General features: G+C 35.5%; 1 protein-coding gene across 5 annotated transcripts in view; it reads right to left on the bottom strand.

The window, feature by feature from the left end:
- Positions 1 to 23,555, bottom strand: part of WDR17 (WD repeat domain 17) — an 87,673-nt gene that overhangs the window by 35,808 nt on the left and 28,310 nt on the right. For all 5 annotated transcript variants that reach the window (XM_058524927.1, XM_058524928.1, XM_058524929.1 and 2 more), the window contains 5 exons: positions 19,681 to 19,932; positions 17,606 to 17,728; positions 14,686 to 14,870; positions 5,135 to 5,303; positions 2,484 to 2,575 (listed from right to left, as the gene is read on the bottom strand). In XM_058524927.1, the coding sequence (XP_058380910.1) occupies positions 2,484 to 2,575; positions 5,135 to 5,303; positions 14,686 to 14,870; positions 17,606 to 17,728; positions 19,681 to 19,932 (821 nt within the window). The remainder of the gene's footprint in view (positions 1 to 2,483; positions 2,576 to 5,134; positions 5,304 to 14,685; positions 14,871 to 17,605; positions 17,729 to 19,680; positions 19,933 to 23,555) is intronic.

The following is a 23,555-nucleotide window of genomic DNA, read 5'->3' as shown; positions in this document are numbered from 1 at the left end:
CCTATCAATAAGAAATAATTCACCCCTTTTTTCTCTTATTTATTTACTTCTTCTAAGTATTACTTTTCTATTAGGAACTTTCTCTAGATGATGCTAACAGAGACATTACCGTCAGTAGCAGAAATCTGGATACAGTCACGCATGGCTTAACCACGGGGACACGTTCTGAGAAATGCTTTGTTAGGCATGCTCACTGTTGTGCAAACATTCTAGAGTGCACTTACACAAACCTAGGTGGCAGAGCCTACTACACACCTAGGCTACATGGTACTAATCTCATGGGACCACCGTCCTATATGCAGTCCGTCATCCAACAAAACATTGTTATGTGGTGCACGGCTGAACGTACTTTAAGAATGTGTAAAGCTGTCACATTTAAGAAACAAAACCACTGTTTTAAGACATAAATTGGGCGGCTCTCGTTCTTTTTATAGACACTAATAAACACTAATAAAGAGCCAGGATCTGCCTCTTCAACCATCTGTAGAATTAAGCTCTGCTTAATGCCTTTTCCTGTAAATGCCAATCTGGAGATAAAGACAGTTATCTATCTGCTTTCTAACCCAGTGCTACTACAAGCACAGTGTTATAAATAGTGCAAGCAATTATTATGACTGGTTGTTCTCAATTTCAAAGTTTTATTTTTATAAAAACAAAGGAGAACAGATTCATGAGTACTCCTACAACACATCACTATATTTACGGGTTCCTCTGCTTTCTTGGACTAGGGAAGGGTAAAGGGATATAGTCAGCTGCTATGATGAGAATTTTTAAAAACAGAAAGAATATACCATAGTTGCATTGTCATTCATCAGCTGGGTTATGGGTGAATAAATGTTGCAATGAATCTATTTCCAAATTTTATTTAAAACACTTCAATCTTATATAGTACTTAAATTGTGGCTGCTGTTAAGGGGAGACTAAAGTGACTTTTTATCCTGAGTTTTAAGGCTGGTTTACTAAGGCGGTCTCTAGTTGCTATTTTTACTTCTCTGGGGGTCATACTAGGAAGGTTTATAAAAATGCACACAAAAATGGAAATAGTCTGTACTCATTCAGTTGAAAGAGTGGTGGCCTTCTGTCAGCTTTATCCCCATGAACAGTGCACGTATGGCTCTCTACTATCCTGTACCTCCTTTTGTGAGGCATATGTAATTTAGTTAATTAAAGCTGCCATTGTTATTTTTTCCCATATTTATTATCCTAGATTTAAGCAATTTTGATATTGTTCTTAACTATGCCATTGAATGCTGGGAAAGACATGAATGGCTATAAGAGACGTCTTTGAGGCTAAGATGCTGTGTTGCTGGAATCAGGCTGGAACTGTTCTAGTGCTAATGGGCAGATATTTCAGATCACAAGATGCCAGGATGCCATAAGACACCCAAGGATAAAATTTTTGAATTTAAGTCAAAAGTCTGTTTTTCGGGTTCTTCTTGGGTTTTCTTCTTATATCACTATTTCTTAGGGGATAAGTGTTGTCCTGGTGATGCGGAGGGCAGAGGGCAGGCTGAGGACATTGCTGAACTGAAGGAGTATTGTCGTTACGTAGAGAGGGGAGGATGTAACTAGACAATCTTTGGTCAAAAAAAACTTCAGAAAAGTTTCCTTTTCTGAAGAGCTAAATTGCTTACTGGTGGTTGGTAAAGTTTCTGTAATAGTCTGCATTTGCCACATTACTTCAGTATCTCCCAGAAGATCAAGGCTACTTGATCCTCAAAGGGATAACAGTCTTTTGTGTAAATGGTTTTAAAGGCTCAAATATATAAACAATTTTCAAATCAGTCATATATTTCATAAACTTCAACAGTAATCACTTGAAATGAATAAAATTTCAAGATAGTGACAGACAATCCTAGATCCTGTCCTATTTCCCTCAATTCATATCTAACATACTATAATGAGATCATATGTATTTTCCAAATATTAATGGAACTCAGTAAAATATGGGATGACAATTTAACTCTATGCAGAAGTAAAAGAACAATATGTGACACGACAAATAGGAAGAGGGAGCTTCTAGGGCTTGTCATGGAACAATAGAATTTGAGAACTGGAAGGAAATCTAAGAAATTATATAATCCAATTTCACCATCTTAGAGGTGCAGAATCAGGTTCAAAGCAATAAAATGATTCTCCCTATGCCAAGAGCTAACCAGTAACAGAATTGGGACTGTAATTTAGGACTTGCTCTGAGTTTAGTCTTCTTCCAACCATTGAATATTTGCCTGGATAACTTTATGGAGAATGACTCAAAATTCCTTTGAATCTCTAATGTAACTTTAGGTGAATTTTTATATCTTAGACTAATCTACATTTTCCAGAATTCATTTTAGCAGCGAATGTCCTTTTGGATTTTCTTCTAATTGAGAGAACATAATGCCACCTGGTGATTAACTATTACATTAAGACAGAAGAGCATTTAAAATATATGCAGCCGTAGAAGACATTAGGTTATTCAGCTGGCAGTAAATACATCTTACCTCATTAAACCGTTGTACCATTTTGCCCTTTTTAACATCCCAAATAAAAGCACCATTTCGGGAAGTTGCTCCGGCAATACAATTTAAATCACCTTAGGAAACAATTAGACATATGAAATGTTGGCCACAAATGTAATTCTTTTCAAAAACGTAAGTTTTGAAAAAGTAAGACTTGAGATTTGCAAAGTAGTTCTTTTTAAATTTTTTAAAATGGAAATTATCAAATGTATGCCAGCATAGAGACGATAGTATAATGAATGTATCCATTATACAGCCTCAACAATGATCAAAATATGGTCAATCTTGTTTTGTCTATAGCGCCTACCAGATTTCTTTGAGCAAGTCTCTGACTTTATATCATTTTATCAATAAATACTTCAGTATGGAGGTCTACAAGACAGGGATTCTTTTATTAACATGATCGAACCTTCACAATCTCAAATACAAAAATTATCAATAGTTCCTCAATATTATCACATACCTAGTCAGTAATTACATTTCTCTGATCATCTAGTAATTTTTTTAAGGTTTAGAAATGTATTTCTGTAAGCAGAACACATGAAAAAATTCAGTTACTCTATCAAAAACACAAACAGTGCTCTTTGTTTTAAAGAAATTAAAACATCTGTGAAAATCAAGCTGCTTCTAGGTTAGCAGGCAGTCAAGGACTTAAGCATTTTTTGTAAGGCAGTCGAAGAAGAGGTTTACTCTGTTAGAAGGAAGAACAGTTGTCATTTGCCACCCAGGAGTAGAAATATGGAGGAATTACTTAGTGGTAAATGATTATAAACACTAAAAAAAATAAGTCCTCACCATATTTCATTCTTCTTCCCATTTGGGGTTCTTAAATTATTAGGGAGAAGTTTCCATATTTGTTTGCACGTTTTTTTTTTCCTTTTCCTGTGGTATCTACTCTAAAAATAGAGGAAATTAGGCAAAATCTATATCCTACTCTAATTCCGTTTATGTTAACCTTTGTTAATCTTTTAAATTTCACCCATAGTTACCTAAAGATAGTGATTTAGCAGTTGTCATGTTTCAAAACAAAAATCACAGAATTTCCAATTTCCAACATTTTTACTTTCTTGAGGCAAATTCTCAATGTAGAGAATGAAATAATGCTTTAGTATTAGGCCTTCTCTGTTATGATTTGGAACAATCGTTTTTACAGTCACAATTTCTATTTAAGTTTTAGGTTTGAGACTTATATGCATCTTATAGGAGGAAGAATATTCAACTAACAGCTGCTACACTGCTGTCACTGCACTGGCTGGTCAACTCCTGTATCACTAGCCAGGGGACCTGCTGTGAAGACGCACACTGCAGTGATGGAGAGCACAGGCTTAAAAGTCAAACTGACAATTGTTCAAATCTTGGTTCCAGCACGAATGCTGCATTTGTAATCTTGGGTACACTTCTTAACCTCTCTGACCCGAGACTCTTCTTTAATAAATGTTGGCTGTCACAATCAAAAAGGAAAATAAAGACAGATGTGAAGAAGGGAGCAGGTAAGAGAACTAATTAGTTCTTTTGGGACCTCACTTCTTAATCAGTGAAGTGACTTTTTTTTCAATTAGTCTTGTATCTATAATGGCAATAAGTATGTTCTGCATAAAAGAACAACTACTGTCATTGAGAGTTGGAAATAAAACTTTTTTCTAGATCTTCTCCTCATTGTGAGAGATGAAGGATGCATAAAACAGTGGTTGGTCCTTAACCTTTTCTGTATTATGGACCTCCCTGAAAATCTGATTACTATAATAATCTTTGACAGATATAGGCACATATACACATATGCTAAAAATAATGCATAGAATTCTAAGAGATTCCCTGATTCTCTGAAGACATCTAAAACCCTTGAGAGCCCATAAATCCAAGGCTAAAAATTCCTGTGCATGAGGAGATAAGCTAAAAAATAAGCTATATCCTGATTATATGTGGGTTTTAAATTAATATGTTACTTATTAAGACAAATAACTAAAGCATTCTACATACTTTATAAAGTGAAAAATTCATTTAGGTGTGTAAAATTATTTGTTATAGAGAAATAATGTTTTGGGAGAAAATGTCAGAGATTTCATAGGACATCTCTTCTTTCCTTTATGTACAAGAAAGTACAAAGGTAGCATCTTTCTGAGATCAAAGACTGTATTATGACATAAAAGTTCTTCAATATTACAAAGGTGGAATTTACATAGAATTACGGGGTCACAATTGAACTGTGATGATATATAATCATTCATATTTACAAAACAGATGTATTGGGGAAAGATGTATTATAATTTTTAGAAAATAAATTTTTTATTTTCATGTTTATCTATTTGATTCACAGGAAAATTTTAAGGGAAATTTCTTCATGTAAAATGTGTTCTACCTTTAAAGGCATATCTATACAAATGCAGCTAAAATTAGATGGGTCAAGACCATCCCGATTTACTGTGGCTTTTCTACATGACAGTGTCATGCAGTAGGGCCTGGAAATCAAAGTGCCTGTCCCCACAAAAAATGAACCAACAAATATGTTGGTACTCATTTGCCTCTACAGTCATTTGGAGCAAGATGGCATTGAGAGGAAGAAGATAATTCAAATGAAAATAAAAGTTATGAAATTAATTTAATTGTATTCCCAATTTTAATAAAACACTTCTTACCTGGAGCCCATGAAAGGGAATAAATAACCCCTTCATTACCCGGGGAAGTGTACACTGCTGTTAATGTGTTTATATCCCAGACTTTTATAGTGCCATCGAATGAAGCTGTTGCTAAAAGATTGGGATCATCAGGTTTGAATTTGCAGTCAAAGATAGTTTCCACATGTCCCTAGGAGTACAGCATAAAAAAGTAATAGCTACTGAGTAAAATTCATGTTATTAATAAACAAACCATAATGTAGAATCAAGTGGCTGTGGTTTTTCCAAATATTAATACAAAAATATACAGGCAAGCAAAAACTACAAAATTGGAATCACTTCTGTGACTGAATGTTCTCTGTGCTGTTAGTACTGTACTATTTTCTACAAACCTAGATTTTTTTCAGCCACAGTTCCTGAATTCAGCAACTAAATACAAAGATGTTCAAAAGTCTCATTTTCAACTTCAATTCAATGTGAAACATATCTTTTCTGATTATTTATCATATACAAGACACTATGCTAGAAATGTATAAAGCAATTAACTATTAATAGTTATCATGTCATTCTGATAGTAAACTAAAAGACCAAGATAAAACTGCAACTAAAAGTCTTTTAATGCAAGTATGCCTTTTTTTCTACCAATGACAAACTCCAAAAGAACTTCACAAATTTGGCAGAAATAAGAAGAATTCGGCATGGCCTCAATTTTTAATGAATCTTGTTCCAAAATTTTCTAGCAAGTTTATTCTTTGGAACTCAAAATACTTGTTCCTGTTACATGTCGATTTGTTACATGTTACATGTCCAACATCCCACGGAACTGTAAAGTGGGATATACAAACATATGTAAACATACACTTGTAAAGTGGAGCTTAATTACTACGTGCCGCCGGGAAAATCTGTTAAGAATCTAAGGTAAATAGCCAGTTACCACTTGTCTTCTCCCAAACGTTGGGAAATGGGAATTTAAACTCCAACTCCAAGCAGCAGAAACTATAACATGCTGGATCCGGGAAGACTTAAAGCCTGGGGACAGGGCTTTCTATTCCCAGCTCCTCTAGAAAAGGTACAGAGGGAGCCTGTACACTCTCTGTACTCCATGGATACCAGGAGCCACCACCTTTAGGATGCTGCATGAGTGCTGCAAGTCTCTCCTTCAAGTGGAAAGGAGAGGAAACTCTCAAGGGTTTGCAAGAGGGAAGAGAGGCTGGTACAGCCACAGGTTCACCGGGCCAGAGTTGTTCCAGGTCATCATTTCCAATGTTCAGAACATACTTACACAGGGACTGCCTGTATGTGCATTTTTAAATGTTAGTTCGCTGCTATGCCTTGAAATTTTATTTATTTGTTTGTTTGTTTGGTGAGGAAGACTGGCCCTGAGCTAACATCTGTGCCAGTCTTCTTCTATTTTGTATGTGGGTCACCACCACAGCATAGCTTGATGAGCAGTGCATCGGTCTGCTCCCAGGATTCGAACCTGCAAACCCTGGGCCACCGAAGTGAGCGCATGAACCTAACCACTACACTACCAGGCTGGCCTGTGAAATTTTATTTTTAAAATTTGAAAAATCATATAGTAAGAACTAAATTGTGAATGTTTCTTCTTTACATCTTATCGGGAGGAAGGTGGGGATGAAGGAAAAATTTTGAAAGATTTTTCTTAATTTTAATCAAACAAATGTTTATGTGGAAGTACACCTTTTAGAAAGTATATTGATGAGATTTTTCTTATCCCATGTAATCTGGAATCTTGGAGATGCTTCATGGATACAACACATGAGAGTCAGATGTTTCTTCTGGTAATACTTCTAGAAATCTCACATTTGAGTCTGTGTTAAGGATGAGAGAAATTATGAGGAAAACAATCACTGTCTCTTCTGACTGAGAGACATTGTTAAAGTCAGAACAGCCACTGAAATAATTTATAATCAAGGAATATTTTAGTTTTTATTAGAATTATAAATTTAACATAGTTTCTAAAATAAAACATATTTTAATATGAGGATAGTCACTCAATAGAAAATCTATTGAACTTAGATTGCATGATTTCTCCTTTGCTAATATAAATTTTTATAGTGTTAAATGTATTCTTATACATGTATTCTTTTTCTTACTTTCCCTTTCACAATTTTTTTTGAAAGTAAATGGTAATTTGACATATAGAAAAGGTTTACCACACTAGGAAAGAGTTTACATGGAAAGAAAATTAAATAATCTAAAGAATATCTATAAAAGGAATATTTTAATGTAACTAAGCTACACATTGTTACAAAAATATTTTTGCTATAGTTCAATTTTTAAATTGGTGGACAAAATTAAATTAGTCCTGAAATGATACAGTATTATTTATTCTTTCCTCTCTTTTTTTACAAGGGCAATTATGGCTCTAGATTGCTTTCTAAGTTTTTCTTCAGAAAAACAATTAACATTTAAAAGTTTCTTAGGCAGTGTGGAGGAGCACTGGGCAGGAGACGGCGCAGAGATCCTGTTGGACATGGCATATTACAAGTTTCAAAAGGCTCTTTAAATTATTATAGCAGGCTGAAGCTATTAAATTATAATGTAAGATCCTTATAGATGAAAGGCAGAAATACAAAAAGCCATTCATCATTTTATCTTTGTTAAAAAATCAAGTAAATCTTACCATGTACATGAATGACTTTTGGCTAAACAGACATGAACTTGACAAGACGGCCTCATTAGTATGGTGAACTTGTTTTGGAATGTTAAAATGGGAGAAGAGAGGGGTGACGTCAGCGTCATGGCAGAGTGAGCTTTCCCGTAAACTCTTCCCCCGATAAGATACAACAAAAGGAACAGTCACAGACCAACGACGGAATCCTAGACAGCAAAAACAAGATCAGAAAGATCCACACTGCTGCACATCTGAGAGAGGAATGTGCTGGGCCCCCAGAGGAAGTGAAGAGAGGTAAGGAGAACTCCTCTCCCTCCCCATCAGATCAACGATCCTGGTCTTCGAGGTTCCCAGAGAGGGGGGAGGGGTGGCCCTCTGCGGGGAAACCATAGCTCTTTGGGCTCTCAGCCAGTGGGAAACTCCCACACAGAGGACTCAGAACTGCTATGGGGTACCATCAACATCTGAGCACCCCAGAGAGCAGATAACAAGGGGCGAATGAGAAGACCCCCATGCCAGGGACCAAGACGGCAAAAGAGAGAGCCCCCTCCTCCCTGCAAGCCAGACTCTACAGCTCAGCTGACCAGACCAGACCAAGCAACGGGGCAGATCACCGCAAACAGCCGGGGCTGAGCACAGGGTGCTCCGATTACACAGCCCTTTACCCCACACAGTGGTGGTGGGTGGAAATTGCAACCAGATATTTCAGGGATGAGGAAAAACAAAGCCAATACAGGATCCACAAGGCAAAGGTACATAAAATCACCAGACCAGAAGGAAAATGACAAGCACCCAGAAACCAACCCTGAAGACACAGAAACGCATTACCTAAATGACAGAGATTTCAAAATAGCTATCATAAAAACTCAACGAAATATGAGACAACACAAACAATTCAATGAGATTAAGAGTTTCTTCAGAAAAGAGATTGAAATCATAAAGAAAAACCAATCAGTGCTGATGGAGATGAAGAACACAATGGAGGAGATAAAGGAGAATCTGGAATCTTTAAAGAACAGAGCTGACAATATGGAGGAAAGAATTAGCATTATAGAGGATAGGAATATAGATATGCTCCAGATGGAAGAGGAGAGAGAACTAAGACTAAAAAGAAATGAAGAAAGTGTCCAAGAAATATCTGACTCTATTAGGAAATGTAACATAAGAATTATAGGTATTCCTGAGGGAGAAGAGAGGGAAAGAGGAACAGAGAGCCTATTCAAGGAAATAATAGCTGAGAACTTCCCAAATCTGGGGAAGGAGCCGGAAATACCAGTAAGTGAAGCCAACAGATCACCTAAATATGTCAACAGGCAAAGGCTCACTCCACGACATCTAGTGGTAAGGCTGGCCAAAGTCAATGACAAAGAAACGATATTAAGGGCAGCTAGACAAAAACAAAAAATAATGTACAAAGGAACTCCCATCAGGCTCTCAGCAGATTTCTCAACAGAAACCTTACAGGCTAGGAGAGAGTGGAATGATATATTCAAAATACTGAAAGAAAAAACTTTCAGCCAAGAATACTTTATCCAGCATAAATATCCTTCAAATATGATGGAGAAATAGTAACTTTCCCAAATAAAGAAAAGCTAAGGGAGTCCATGGCCATGAGACCCCCACTACAAGAAATACTCAAATAGGCCCTCAAGCCTGAAAAAAAGAAGAGAAAGGGAATACAAAGCTTGGAGCAATGAGAAAAATAGGTAGACAAACTCAGAAAAATAGTACATCTTTACCAGAATAGGTTAGCATCCACTTAAATACGAAAATCAAAGATCAAAGGAAGGAATTCACCAAAAATAAATTTAACCTCATCACTGTAAACACACATCCACCACACAAGATAGAATAAGGTATAACAAGAACGACTTAGAAGGGGAAGACGAAAGTGATTGAATTGACTTAGTATAAGGAAATAGGAGGCCATCAGATAACGGACTATCTCACACAGAAGATTTTTTATACAAACCTCAAGGTAACCACTAAACAAGTAATCAAAACAAAATCACATATGATAAACAAAGAGAAAACTAGAAGAGTCATAAGACAGAACAACCAAACTGAATTGGCAGTCCAAAACAAATGGGACAAGAAACAAAGGAAATGCAAAAGAACTGGAAAATAAGTGACAAAACAGCAACATCAAGCCCTCATATTTCAATAATTACCCTAAATGTAAATGGGTTGAATTCTCCAATCAAAAGATACAGAATGGCAGGATGGATTAAAAAGCAAGGCCCAACAATATGCTGCCTCCAGGAAACACATCTCAGCTCTAAAGACAAGCACAGGCTCAGAGTGAAAGGATGGAAGACAATCCTCCAAGCTAATGGCAAACAAAAGAAAGCAGGTGTTGCCATACTCATATCAGACAAAGGAGACTTCAAGATAAAACAGATTAAGAGAGACAAAGAAGGGAAATATATAATGATAAAAGGGACACTCCACCAAGAAGACATATCACTTATAAATATATATGCACCCAACATAGGAGCACCAATGTATATAAAGCAACTATTAACAAATCTAAAAGGAGACATTAACAACAACACAATAATAGTAGGGGATCTTAATACACCACTTACACCAATGGATAGATCATCTAGACAAAAAGTCAATAAAGAAATAGTAGACTTAAATGAAAAACTGGACGAGATGGACCTAGTAGACATATACAGAGCACTCCATCCAAAAACAGCTGACTACACATTCTTCTCAAGCACGCATGGAACATTCTCAAGGATAGACCATATGTTGGGAAACAAAGCAAACCTCAATAAATTTAAGAAGATTGAAATCATAACAAGCATCTTTTCAGACCATAATGCTATGAAACTGGAAATCAACTATGAAAAAAAAAAACTGGGAAAGTGACAAAGATGTGGAGATTAAACAACATGCTACTGAACAACCAATGGATCATTGATAAAATTAAAGGAGAAATAAAAACTATCTGGAAACAAACGAAAATGAAAATATGGCATACCAAACCATATTGGATACAGCAAAAGCGGTCCTGAGAGGGAAATTCATAGTTATACAAGCCCACCTTAACAAACAAGAAAAAGCCCAAATAAGCAACCTTAAATTACACCTAACAGAACTAGAAAAAGAAGAACAAACAAAGCCCAAAGTCAGCAGAAGGAGAGAAATAGTAAAAGTCAGAGAAGAAATAAATGAAATTGAGTCCAAAAAAACAGTAGAAAGGATTAATGAAACAAACAGTTGGTTCTTTGAGAAGATAAACAAAATTGACAAACCCTTAGCCAGGCTTACTAAGAAAAAAAGAGAAAAGTCTCAAGTAAATAAAATTAGAAATGAAAGAGGAGAAATTACAACAGATACCACGGAAATACAGAGGATTATAAGAAAATACTATGAGAAATTATATGCCAACAAATTGGACAATCTAGAAGAAATGGATAAATTCTTAGATTCATACAACCTCATAAAACTGAACCAAGAAGAAATGGAGAATCTGAATAGACCAATCACAAGTAAAGAGATTGAAATAGTAATCAAAAACCTCCCAAAAAATAAAAGTCCAGGACCAGATGGCTTCTCTGGTGAATTTTACCAAACATTCAAAGAAGATTTAATACCCATCCTTCTCAAACTATTCCAAAAATAGAGGAAGATGGAACACTTCCTAAATCATTCTATGAGGCCAACATCACCCTGATAGCAAAGCCAGATAAAGACAATACAAAGAAGGAAAATTACAGCCCAATATCGCTGATGAACATAGATGCAAAAATCTTCAACAAAATATTGGCAAACCGAATACAGCAATACATTAAAAAGATCATACACCATGATCAAGTGAGATTTATACCAGGAACACAGGGATGGTTCAATACCCACAAAACAATCAACGTGATACATCACATCAACAAAACAAATAATAAAAACCACATGGTCATCTCAATAGACACAGAGAAGGCATTTGACAAGATATAACATCCATTTATAATAAAAACTCTCAACAAAATGGGAATAGAAGGAAAGTACCTCAACATAATAAAGGCTGTTTATGACAAACCCACAACCAACATTGTACTCAACGGGGAAAGACTGAAAGCCATTCCTCTGAGAACAGGAACGAGGCAGGGCTGCCCACTCTCACCACTCCTATTCATCATAGTACTGGAGGTTTTGGCCAGAGCAATTAGGCAAAAAAAACGAATCCAAATAGGTAACGAAGAAGTGAAACTCTCACTATTTGCAGATGACATGATTTTATACATAGAAAACCCTAAAGAATCCGTTGGAAAACTCTTAGAAATAATCAACAACTACAGCAAAGTCACAGGGTACAAAATCAATCTACAAAAATCAGTTGCATTTCTGTATGCTAATAACAAACTAACAGAAAGAGAGCTCAAAAAGATAATACCATTTACACTTGCATCAAAAAGAATAAAATACATAGGAATAAATCTTACCAAGGAGGTGAAAGACCTATACAATGAGAACTACAAGACATTATTGAAAGAAACTGATGATGACACAAAGAAATGGAAAGACATCCCATGCACATGGATTGGAAGAATAAACATAGTTAAAATGTCTATATTACCCAAAGCAATCTACAGATTCAATGCAATCCCAATCAGAATCCCAATAACATTCTTCACGGAAACAGAAAAAAGAATACTAAAATTCATATGGGGCAACAAAAGACCCCGAATAGCTAAAGCAATCCTAAGAAAAAAGAAAAAAGCAGGAGGCATCACAATCCCTGACTTCAAAACATACTACAAAGCAATAGTAATCAAAACAGCATGGTACTGGTACAAAAACAGACACACAGATCAATGGAACAGAATTGAAAGCCCAGAGATAAAACTACACATATACGGACAGCTAATTTTCAACAAAGGAGCTAACAACATACAGTGGAGAAAGGAAAGTCTCTTCAATAAATGGTGTTGGGAAAACTGGACAGCCACATGCAAAAGAATGAAAGTGGACCATCTGCTATCGCCATTCACAAAAATTAACTCAAAATGGATCAAAGACCTGAAGGTGAGACCCGAAACTATAAAACTCACAGAAGAAAATATAGGCAACACACTATTTGACATTGGTTTTAAAAGAATCTTTTCAGATGACATGCCTACCCAGACTAGGGAAACTAAAGAAAAAATAAACAAGTGGGACTTTATCAGATTAAAGAGCTTCTACAAGACAAATGAAACCAGAATCAAGATGAACAGACAGCCCGCCAGCTGGGAGAGAATATTTGCAAAACATACATCTGACAAGGGGTTGATCTCTATAATATATAAAGAACTCACACAACTGAACAACAAAAAAACAAACAACCCAATCAAAAAATGGGCAGAGGAAATGAACAGACACTTCTTTAAAGAAGATATACAGATGGCCAATAGGCACATGAAAAGATGTTCAACATCACTAATCATCAGGGAAATGCAAATCAAAACAACACTAAGATATCACTTCACGCCCGTTAGAATGGCTATAATCACCAAGACAAAAAACAACAAATGTTGGAGAGGATGTGGAGAAACAGGAACCCTCATACACAGCTGGTGGGAATGCAAACTGGTGCAGCCTCTATGGAAAACGGTATGGAGATTCCTCAAAGAATTAAAAATAGAGATGCCCTATGATCCAGCCATCCCACTACTGGGAATCTATCCAACGAACCTGAAATCAACAATCCAAAGAGGCTTATGCACCCCTATGTTCATTGCGGCATTATTCACTATAGCCAGGAAGTGGAAGCAACCCAAGTGTCCCTCGACTGATGATTGGATCAAGAAGACGTGGTATATATATACAATGGAATACTACTCAGCCATAAAAAAAGACAAAATCGTTCCATTTGCAACAACATGGATGGGCCTGGAGGGTATTATGTTAAGTGAAGTAAGCCAGAAAGAGAAAGACAAACACTGTATGATCTCACACATATGTGGAATATAAACCAACACACAGACAGAGAAAACTGTATTATGGTTACCAGGGGTAATGGGGGTGGGTGGTGGGCACAAGGGGTGAAGGGAGACATATATATGGTGATGGACAAACAAAAATGTACAACCCAAAATTTCACAATGTTAAAAACTATTAAAACATCAATAAAACATTTTTTTTTAAAGTTTCTTAAATGTCTAGATCAGTCTAACTCAAATCTGTAGAAAAAAGGGGGCATTTTCATTAACTCTGAACTAGGAAGAATTAAGGAGGATGATTCTTGACAAATATTAATTACAACAAAATATACATTATTAGATGCCTTCATTCATTCACTCATTCATTCATTCAACAAAACTTAATAAAGTCTTGCTATGTATCAGGCACTATTTTAAGTAGTGAGGATAAAGCATAAAACAAAACCAGACAAAAATGTGAGTCCTCAGCCAGGCTGTATCCTGTTTTATATAGAAGCTTAATAATCATAACAGAAGTTCATAGAATCATTATAATGACTCGATAATAGAAATAAATCTAGAAATCAATCTAATCTTGTTCATTTCACAGAGAACAACAAAGCTTGGAGTAACTGACAGAGATGGACTTGTCCTTCTTCCTGAAAGAATATTCTATTTCTCACTTTGTTTCCAAAATACAGTACTGCACTGCAATTTTCCAACACTATACTAAGAATTAACGTGGTCCACACAAAAACGGGGACATTACCAAATGCAGAGTCATCACGATAAGCTAAGTAGATACCAATATTTAAAGAAGTTTAAAGTTTAAAATGTAAATAATTTTAATAGTTTTGTCATCATTCTATACATTTTTCTAAAATGTTTCAGCCAACCAAGATAAAGTCCTAACATATGATCCTCTACAAAAATAATTTTAACAATATTAATATGTAAGTAAAAATGAACATCATGAGCTTACATAAAATAAGCATTGTGTACAAAAGAAGGAATGACCACAGACCTACCAAGTCCCGAAGAAAATCCCACTTCCTGGCTCCCATGTCATAAAGGCCAACTCCCCCATCCAAGAAACAGCACACGGCATGACCAGGAGGAAGAGAAAAGGCTTGATTCTGCGTCAAAGTTCGGGCTGCAACTGCTTCACTCGTTGAGGACATATAATGATTTTTGGTTGGAGACTGGACTGAAACTAAAAAAACAAATGAATAAACACGTAAACATTTATGCCAATTGCTTCCCATATGCTGGAATGAAACCATGGGGCTTAATTTATAATGTTGCCCCATTGTTTTCTTTTATCCAGCATTTACATCTGTGACCCATTAGGCAATGACCACATTTTCTGCCACAGGACTCCTCTGGCAGTATTGACAAAATACATATACACATATACACAAAATTGTATATTATTTTTTAAAAGGGCTATAGAAGTGCAGGTGGAGCAAAAGGGATGAAAATTAGTGTACGACGAATCACAGCATGTTGTGAATATTTGGTTTCTTATCTCCCTATTAATTAAAGCACAGCATGATTATTTTTGAATTAGAATCTTCTTTCAAAATGCTGATATAATAGCTTACATCCCCCTCCACCCACACAAACAAACATGCATATGAATTTTTTTCTTTTAAAGCTAATAACTCTCTTCCACTAATTTCCAATCCAATGAAAATAAATATTTTGAAGATTATTTATAACTCACTTTAATTTAGCACCCAAATTAAGAATTACAACTGACATACACGTGCAGCTCAATTTTTCCTTTTCCTTACTCAGTTTTATTTTTATTGCTCATAGACTTCCATTTCTCCAACTTTGAATTACATAAATGTCCCCTTGATTAGTTATTTTCTGTATATTCTTTATCCCATATTTTGTCTTCTTTCAAGAAGCTTTCTCTTAGAATTTGACTATTCTCTTGTAAACATAACTCAAAATAATGATACCACTGTAAATTATCAGACCAGTCTATGTTAATTATATACTGGAATATAGATAAATATTGCCCAGTATATTCTCTTTTTGATTCAAATATAACCAAGTCTTCCTTGTTGCATTCATTGGGACAATACTCAGTTGTCAGAATATGAGAATGACAGGAGGTCCACACTAGAATGAACTACTAACAACAAAAGATGCTTTCGGTTCAATAAAATTTGCTGACAGTTTGGTTAAAATTAATATGATCCATGACTGGTTTTTATAATATTTTAATTTGACATTATGGATGGTTTTGACACCCTTTATGCACCTATCTATCCATAATTCATGTTTTTTTAGAATTTGGTGAGTATATCTACATTTAAATTTTTTCATTTTCATGTAATTTTTCTTATTCCACACTTTCTGTTACATTAAAAAAGTAAGGGAAAAACCCAGATAGCTACCAATAGGGAACCTGAAAGGAATTACTCAAAAATGACAAGATTGGTATGCGCTGCTTTACATTTACTGATTTTTCTCTAATGGACATGGACTACCTTTGTAATAAGAAAAAAATATGAAAGAAGAAAATCTGTGACATTTCGGTCATCCCATGATATGGATGTTCATAGCAAGTAAACAAAGAAACAAATAACTCCAAAAACATGCAGGATGCATAAACAACATGCCAGGCCCCAGCGTATTACTTCGGCAGTTCTAATGTTTCAAGACCCGACAGTTTCCAGGATTCAGAAGTATTAGGACAGAGAAACTTAAATTTGGGAAAAGGCTGGAGATTTTCTAGTTCTTGCCATTTTCCACTATATTAGATATTAAATTTGCTAACCGAAATCACAGTATTTTGAATAGCCCTTGCTAATTATTTAGTATATTATGGACAGTGGTGAGGCAGGAGGAATCATAACTCTAGATTGCTCAGTCACTAAATTCCATAAGCCATGTTTTTTATGTTCCACACAACAATGAAAACACTGCCACCCACGAAGAGAAATCACAACTGACTTAACAGGAAGTCAATTTCTTTTCCCTCACATTGAAGAAAAATTTGAATCCTAAACCTCTCCTCAAATTCCAGATTTTTTCTTTTATAGCTTAAGTGTATTTTATTTTTTCTTAATTACAGAAGCAATGAAGTGTAATAGAAAAATAAATGAGGAAGATATGGAACATCCATAATACTAACTACTAATCCAGTGACAACTGACATTTAAACACGGAATATATGTTTAGAGCCTGTACTTTGAATATTTAGGTTATTTTGACTTTGTTATAAACCATACAGATTGTAAAAGAGCCACGTTTAAAACATAAAGCCTTCTAGTTCAGACCAATTTTATTTAATCCTATCACTCTTGATATTTCTTATTTTCACCAATATCATTTTCATTATCCCCATGTAGATATAATTTCAGATTATCTTAATATCCTCATTTAACAGCATTTTAAAAATGTAACTTGGCTCTAAATATTTTCAATTTAGTAACATTAGATACCGTGTGGCTTTGATGGTTCCTTTAGCACATATATTGTCAAAGACTATTTTTTTTTTTTTTTGTGAGGAAGATCAGCCCTGAGCTAACATCCATGCTAATCTTCCTCTTTTTGCTGAAGAAGACTGGCTCTGAGCTAACTCTATTGCCAATCCTCCTCCCTTTTTTTCCCCCAAAGCCCCAGTAGATAGTTGTATGTCATAGCTGCACATCCTTCTAATTGCTGTATGTGGGACGCGGCCTCAGCATGGCCAGAGAAGCGGTGCATCGGTGCGCGCCCGGGATCCGAACCCCGGGCCGCCAGTAGCGGAGCGCGCACACTTAACCGCTAAGCCACGGGGCCGGCCCTGTCAAAGACTATTTTTAAAAATTAGCTTTTCAGTAGCATACTGTATTTGATATTTTTATATCATTATATCAGTCCTTTTATTTGATGGCAGCACAAATACAATCTTTTAAAAGATTAAATTTTGATGATATTTTTACTTACATTTTTTTCTAGGAGGAGAATTAAGTACATGTAAGCAGTGAAACCCTGTTTTCTTTAATTTAAAATTATCAATAGGTGTTGTTCTTGAAACATTCCAAATGCGCAAAACACCCACTTGAGAATCTATTTAGAACAGGAAAAAAGCGTTATGTTAACAAATTTTACTTAAAACATAAAATGCCCAAACATAAAAGTAATAATAAAAACTTTAACTTGCAAGATTTTTAGCATCACTTACTGACATTCTTCAAACAATAATATTGTGCAATAATACAAAGAAACAGCTGAAATGCTTTTCAACCTTTAAATTTTTGGCATGTTTTGATATTTTTTCTGTTCCAAATCCTTTCCTAGGGTGAGAGACTGCCTGCTTAGGCAGCTTCCCTCCACAAAGATCGTTATGACAATTTGATCACAAAAAAGCACCCATTGACACACCTGCTCTTGGAAAGCCAGCCACAGAAAATGTTCCACCCCTAACACTAAATAATCTTTCTTCTTTTGAAATGTTCCTAAACTGCTCCCTTGCTCACTTGCAACCAAATAAGGACTGCCTAATATACCTGAAGACCAATTAGAAAGCCCCCGCCCTTTCTAAAATCTCACCTTCACAGAAGCTACTTGGAAAACAGTCTGGCATTTCTTCGAATGATTAACAGAGTTACCACATGACCCAGCAATTGCACTCCTATGTGTATGTCCAACAGAATTATAAACACAGCTCCACACAAAAGCCTGTACCCAAATGTTCATAGAAGCTTTATTCACAATAGCAAAAAAGTGAAAATAAGTTAAATGTCTATCAACTGATAAACGGATAGACAAAATCTGGCATATCCATACAACGGAATATTATTCACCCATAAAAAGGAATGAAGTACTCATATATGCTACAACGTGGATGAACCTTGAAAACTTTATGCTAAGTCAAAGAAGCCGGGCATAAAAGTCCACATATTGAATGATTCCATTTCTATGAAACATGCAGAATAGGCAAATCCACAGAGACAGAAAGTAGATTAGCACACATACTTACACGTGTGCACTAGGGGCTGTGGAGAGGGGTAATGGAGAGTGGTACAGGGTTTATTGGGGGGATGAGGAAATGTTCTGGAATTAGACAGTGGTAATGGTTGTACAATTTTGTGAATGTAGAAACCACTGAACTGTCCACTTTAAAATGGTGAGTTCTATGGCATGTGAATTTTTCCTCAATAATAATAATAATATATAAAAAATTCCCACGTCTATCATTAACTACAACCTGTGAAACTAAAGGCAATGAAGATATATAAATAAAAATCCATCTGCTTCCATATGTAATGTAAGTGCTTAAAAAAGTAGGCAATTTCTTTAAAATTGTTGAGAGGATAAAAACTCTTTCTCTTTTATTTTACACGAAGCAAACATGGGAAGTATTTACACAGTAGCTGAAAGTCCTCTGTCTTTTCAGAGACTTCTCTTTGAACCTAAGTAAATGGTAAAAGTAGAGTCATGTAATTTCTAATTACTATTGTAAATTCCCCCATCTCCCTATCCCCCAACACTTCCTAGCTTTGCTAATTCTGTCATGATTAGGTAACCATGAAGGAGCACCCTTTCACTCGCTCATGGTGATAAATTCCGCTTTCATTTTCAACCTAGGCTGAAAGTCCCTGGGTCTACCTAGGCATATGTGGTGACTGGCTGTCAAAATTATCAGTGAGGCTAACAGAGTTCCCATCCAGATACATTGTTTTTCTAGTCAGTACTTCTACCGTCATCTCATCATGCCTGAAATTGAACTGTCTTTTCTACACACACAAACACAGACATGCACACATGTGTGCACATATACAATATATTCCAATTTATTACCAGGAACCCGGAAAACTGGGCCTTACTTCCATTTTTACTTGTCACTATGTTAATTATATACAGTACAAACAAAGGTAAACGAGGCATTTACTATAGTAAATGATAACATTTGAGATATTAATGTTTTACACAAAATTAACCAACAAAAGAATATAATTTCCCTGACTTAATTAAAGAATATACATATATTTAAAACTCGGGGAATAGGGTAAACTTACCTCCAGTCACAAACATCCCAGGAGCACTGGGAACCCAGGCCAAGCATTGCACAGAAGCTGCTGCACTGGGGAAATTAAACGTTGTTATGCAATGAAGTGATTCCGAATCAACGAGGCGAATTCCATAATGCAAATTAGCCACAAGCAGATAATCAGTAGACAGTGGGTCCCATTCCAAGGCTGTAACTGGATCTTCTTCATCTGTCCCTTCAAGAGATTCAGGTCTCAGAACATGTTTCTGACTTTTATTACCTATTAAAATATAAAGAAAATGATTTTAAACAAAATTCCCCAAAAACTGTCAATAAATGAGATCATATTACTTTTTTCCTTGTATACCGCTGATCTCTGAAAGTACTGAGAATACAAATCTTGTATTTTCTATTCAAAAGTCATAACTGACATGTGAATGCAGGGGAAGTAGAGTTTGTCCTAATGATGAAAGTCAGACTGAACTGCTTTGATTTGGCAATCTCTAGTACCCTGAATGTCTTTCCTATTTGCTACTGAAAAGCTGTAAGAAAAAGACACAGACAAACAATACATGTCATCTTGTCAACAACTACGATGTCGCTGAGTTACAATAGCACAGGGACAGGGAAGTGCTTATTGAAAGGAAGAACATCGTGTTGGGATTAAAAGCATAGACTTCGGTGTGGATTGCCTGGGTCCACATCCTAGCTCCATCACTTACTACTTTGTGTTCTTGGACAAGATACTTTGTCTCTGTGTGCTCAGTTTTTTATTTTTATAATGGAAAACATAGCAATACTTATCTTGCAGAGTTTTAAAGATTAAATGCGTTAGTTGCTTACAGTGCTTAGAGCAGTGGGGCACATTATAAACAGCATACCAATATTTACCGTAACTCCTTTCTCACTCATTATATCATTTGTCCTAATCATCAATCACTCCTGACTCCCAGTACAAATAAGGAGAAAAAACAAGTGGAATTAAATAAAGCAAAGGATCATCAAACAATCCTCTTGTTCCTTCCAAATTATATACACAAGTAGCAATAGAGAAAAAAATGCTTCTGTTGATGTACCACATGGGACTCCCATTGGTCAGCCCTCTCAACTCAACAGAAAGGCAGGGAAACAACTAAGTTTAGACACTGAAACCTTAACAGAAAGTACCAATTATTCCTAAGTATTATAAACGTTAAAAGAAGTGTTTATTAAAAAATAACACAACCAAAAGATACCACAGCTTTTTCTGCAATGTCATCATAACAATGTTTTTCAACATATCAGATTATAAAAGCAGAAAAAATAGATGTCCTTGGATATAAGATATTTGTAAAGTGAACTGAAAACCTTAGAGTTTCTAGCTTGAGATTAAATTAATCAGAATACATTATTCTTTAAATATAATGTTGCTCTTAAATAGGTAGCATTTTATTTAGAAATTTTGCATATATAATCGTAGAAGGTGCATGTGAGGTTTCTTCTACTTGGCGTTATCAATTTTTGCAATAACCGTCAAGAAAAGTTTGCTTCTTCTTTCCCAAAATAATCTGCTAAATTGCTATTTGATACAATAAACAGTAATGAATATTAATATAGCTGATCATTACAAGGTAGAGAGAAGTAAAAAATGATAATTAATCTAAGTTGTACTAACTATTTCTTAAGTAATTTTTATGTATTTGCATGTGCCAGTTAGTATCTGTGGTTTACTAAAAATATTCCCACATATGAAAAAGAATAAAAACAACAGCAACACAAAACATGGGAAAATTTGCAATTCAAATGCTCTAATATCTAAATCATGTTGCTACAAAGCCCCATGCTTACAGTCAAAACGATAATGAATTATAGTCATCATTTTCTGTTCTATCTGGTATCAACATTTTTATTATAAAAGATAGAAAACTAAAACTATAAAATGTTATAGCCAGTCATTAGAACAACAGCTGATAATATCTTTACTTATATATGTTATTTGTTTTATTATTATTATTTGTGTTCTATTTTAATATACAAATATTAGGCAAGTTGTGTTGTCAGAAATGGACAGAAGCATATGATATGAATAATCAATAAGAAGATGAGGTTGACAATTTCTGTATGAAAAACAAAGACTGGGGCAAGGGAAAATTGGGGTTGAAAGAGAAAATAATGAGGGTAACATGTAACTTATACAGATATTCAAATTTTGATTTTGTGATCAGGTGGCCAAAGCAAGGAGGAAAGAAAAGCTACACAATTCACAATGTCCATAGGATAAAAATAAAACAAAATGACAAACAAAAAAAATGTGCTCAGGAGAAGCCCAGCTTTTCCTAGAACTGAGACCAGAAATAAATGCCTCCTGTGTGTTTTCAGAAGAGGAACACAGTATTACATAGGGACAATGTCACCAACAACATCTCTAAAATAAAACAGTGCGAATTTGATTAATGCACATCCCTGGGATAATACTAAAGTCCATTCAACTAAAATATTTCTATTAGGAAGATCAAAAAAAAAATTCTCTGATCATCTGGCTTTGTCCAAGAATGTAATGAAATAGCTAAAGTAGTAGTTTTCTGACTTTTTCGGCCCTGGAATCCTTTGTTCATATGAGAATTTTTACATAAAAATCCAACACATAATACAGAATAGAGTGGTGCTTTTCAGGCCGAGAGGCAGCAGAAGGCATAAGGCCTAGCTGGATCACCTACCAAGTCTTCCCACCTCCCTACCCCAATACAGACACATAAAAATACAAACATACTAAGCACAGTTTAAAAATCACTGATTTAAAATGATGAATGAGCTGCATTATTGTAGGCAGCCCTCCATGAAACTTTCTTTTCTCTTCCAAGAAAGATAAAGACTGGATAGCAGAGAGCTTGAGGTCACAGTCTCCTCCAAGAACCTGGAGGACAGAAATTCTATCTTGTGACATAGAGACAGAACCACCTGCAGTGTGAATAAGTCATTAAGAAGGTAAGGGCAACCACTCCTCGGGAAAAGTAGAAAACATAACAATGCTGGTATTAATGCTAACAGTCTCAAAGTTTCAAACACACAATTCAGAATGTAGTAGAATTAAAAAGTAGTGTTCTCTTCTTGACCCATTAGCTCATGTATACGCAAAGGGAAAATACGTAGCATGATTATACTTTTCATGTTGTTTCGTGCATATTCATTGCTAAAAATCCTATGGAATAAATGAGGTCAAGAAGTCTGTATTGGGTTGTTATGGGTTGAATTGTGTCCCCCCAAAAGATGGTGAATTCCTATCTCCAGTATCTGTGAATAAGATTTTATTTGGAAATAGGGTATTTGCAGATGATCAAGTTAAGATGAGGTCATTAAGGTGGACCATAATCCAATAGTACTATGTCCTTATAAAAAGGGGAAATTTGGACACAAGACATGCATGCACACAGGGCGAACACCATGTGAAGATTGGTGTTATGCTGCCACAAGCTAAGAAACTCCTGGCAGCTAACAGAAAGACCTGGAACAGATTCTCCCCTAGTGCCTTCAGAAGGCCTTGCCAACACCTTGATTTTATATTTCGGGTCTCTAGAATTGTGAGATAATAAATTTCTGTTGTTCTAAGCCATTCAGTTAGTGGTACTTCATTAACATAAGCCTAGCAAACTAAGACATGGATGGATCCAGAAAAATAACACTTGATGACTTGTGTACAGATGCACAAATTTCTCTATTTAATGACTGGAAGACTGAGTTACTGGAAAACAAGGGCCTCTTCTGGAAGTTACATAGGTCAGACCGTTGAAATATTATTCTTTCTATCCTGACATAAACCTAGGAAAGAGAAAAGCAAATGAGGCCTTTATTCTTCCCCATTCTTTCTATGCCAAAAGAAGCATACGATGCCTCAGTGTTGTATATTTTAAATACATAATGCAATGT

Source organism: Diceros bicornis, chromosome 29 (assembly GCF_020826845.1).
Source record: "Diceros bicornis minor isolate mBicDic1 chromosome 29, mDicBic1.mat.cur, whole genome shotgun sequence".
NCBI classification, from domain to species: domain Eukaryota; kingdom Metazoa; phylum Chordata; class Mammalia; order Perissodactyla; family Rhinocerotidae; genus Diceros; species Diceros bicornis.
Note: the sequence above shows the minus strand (reverse complement) of the source record. Positions and strands in the feature narration are given on the sequence as shown.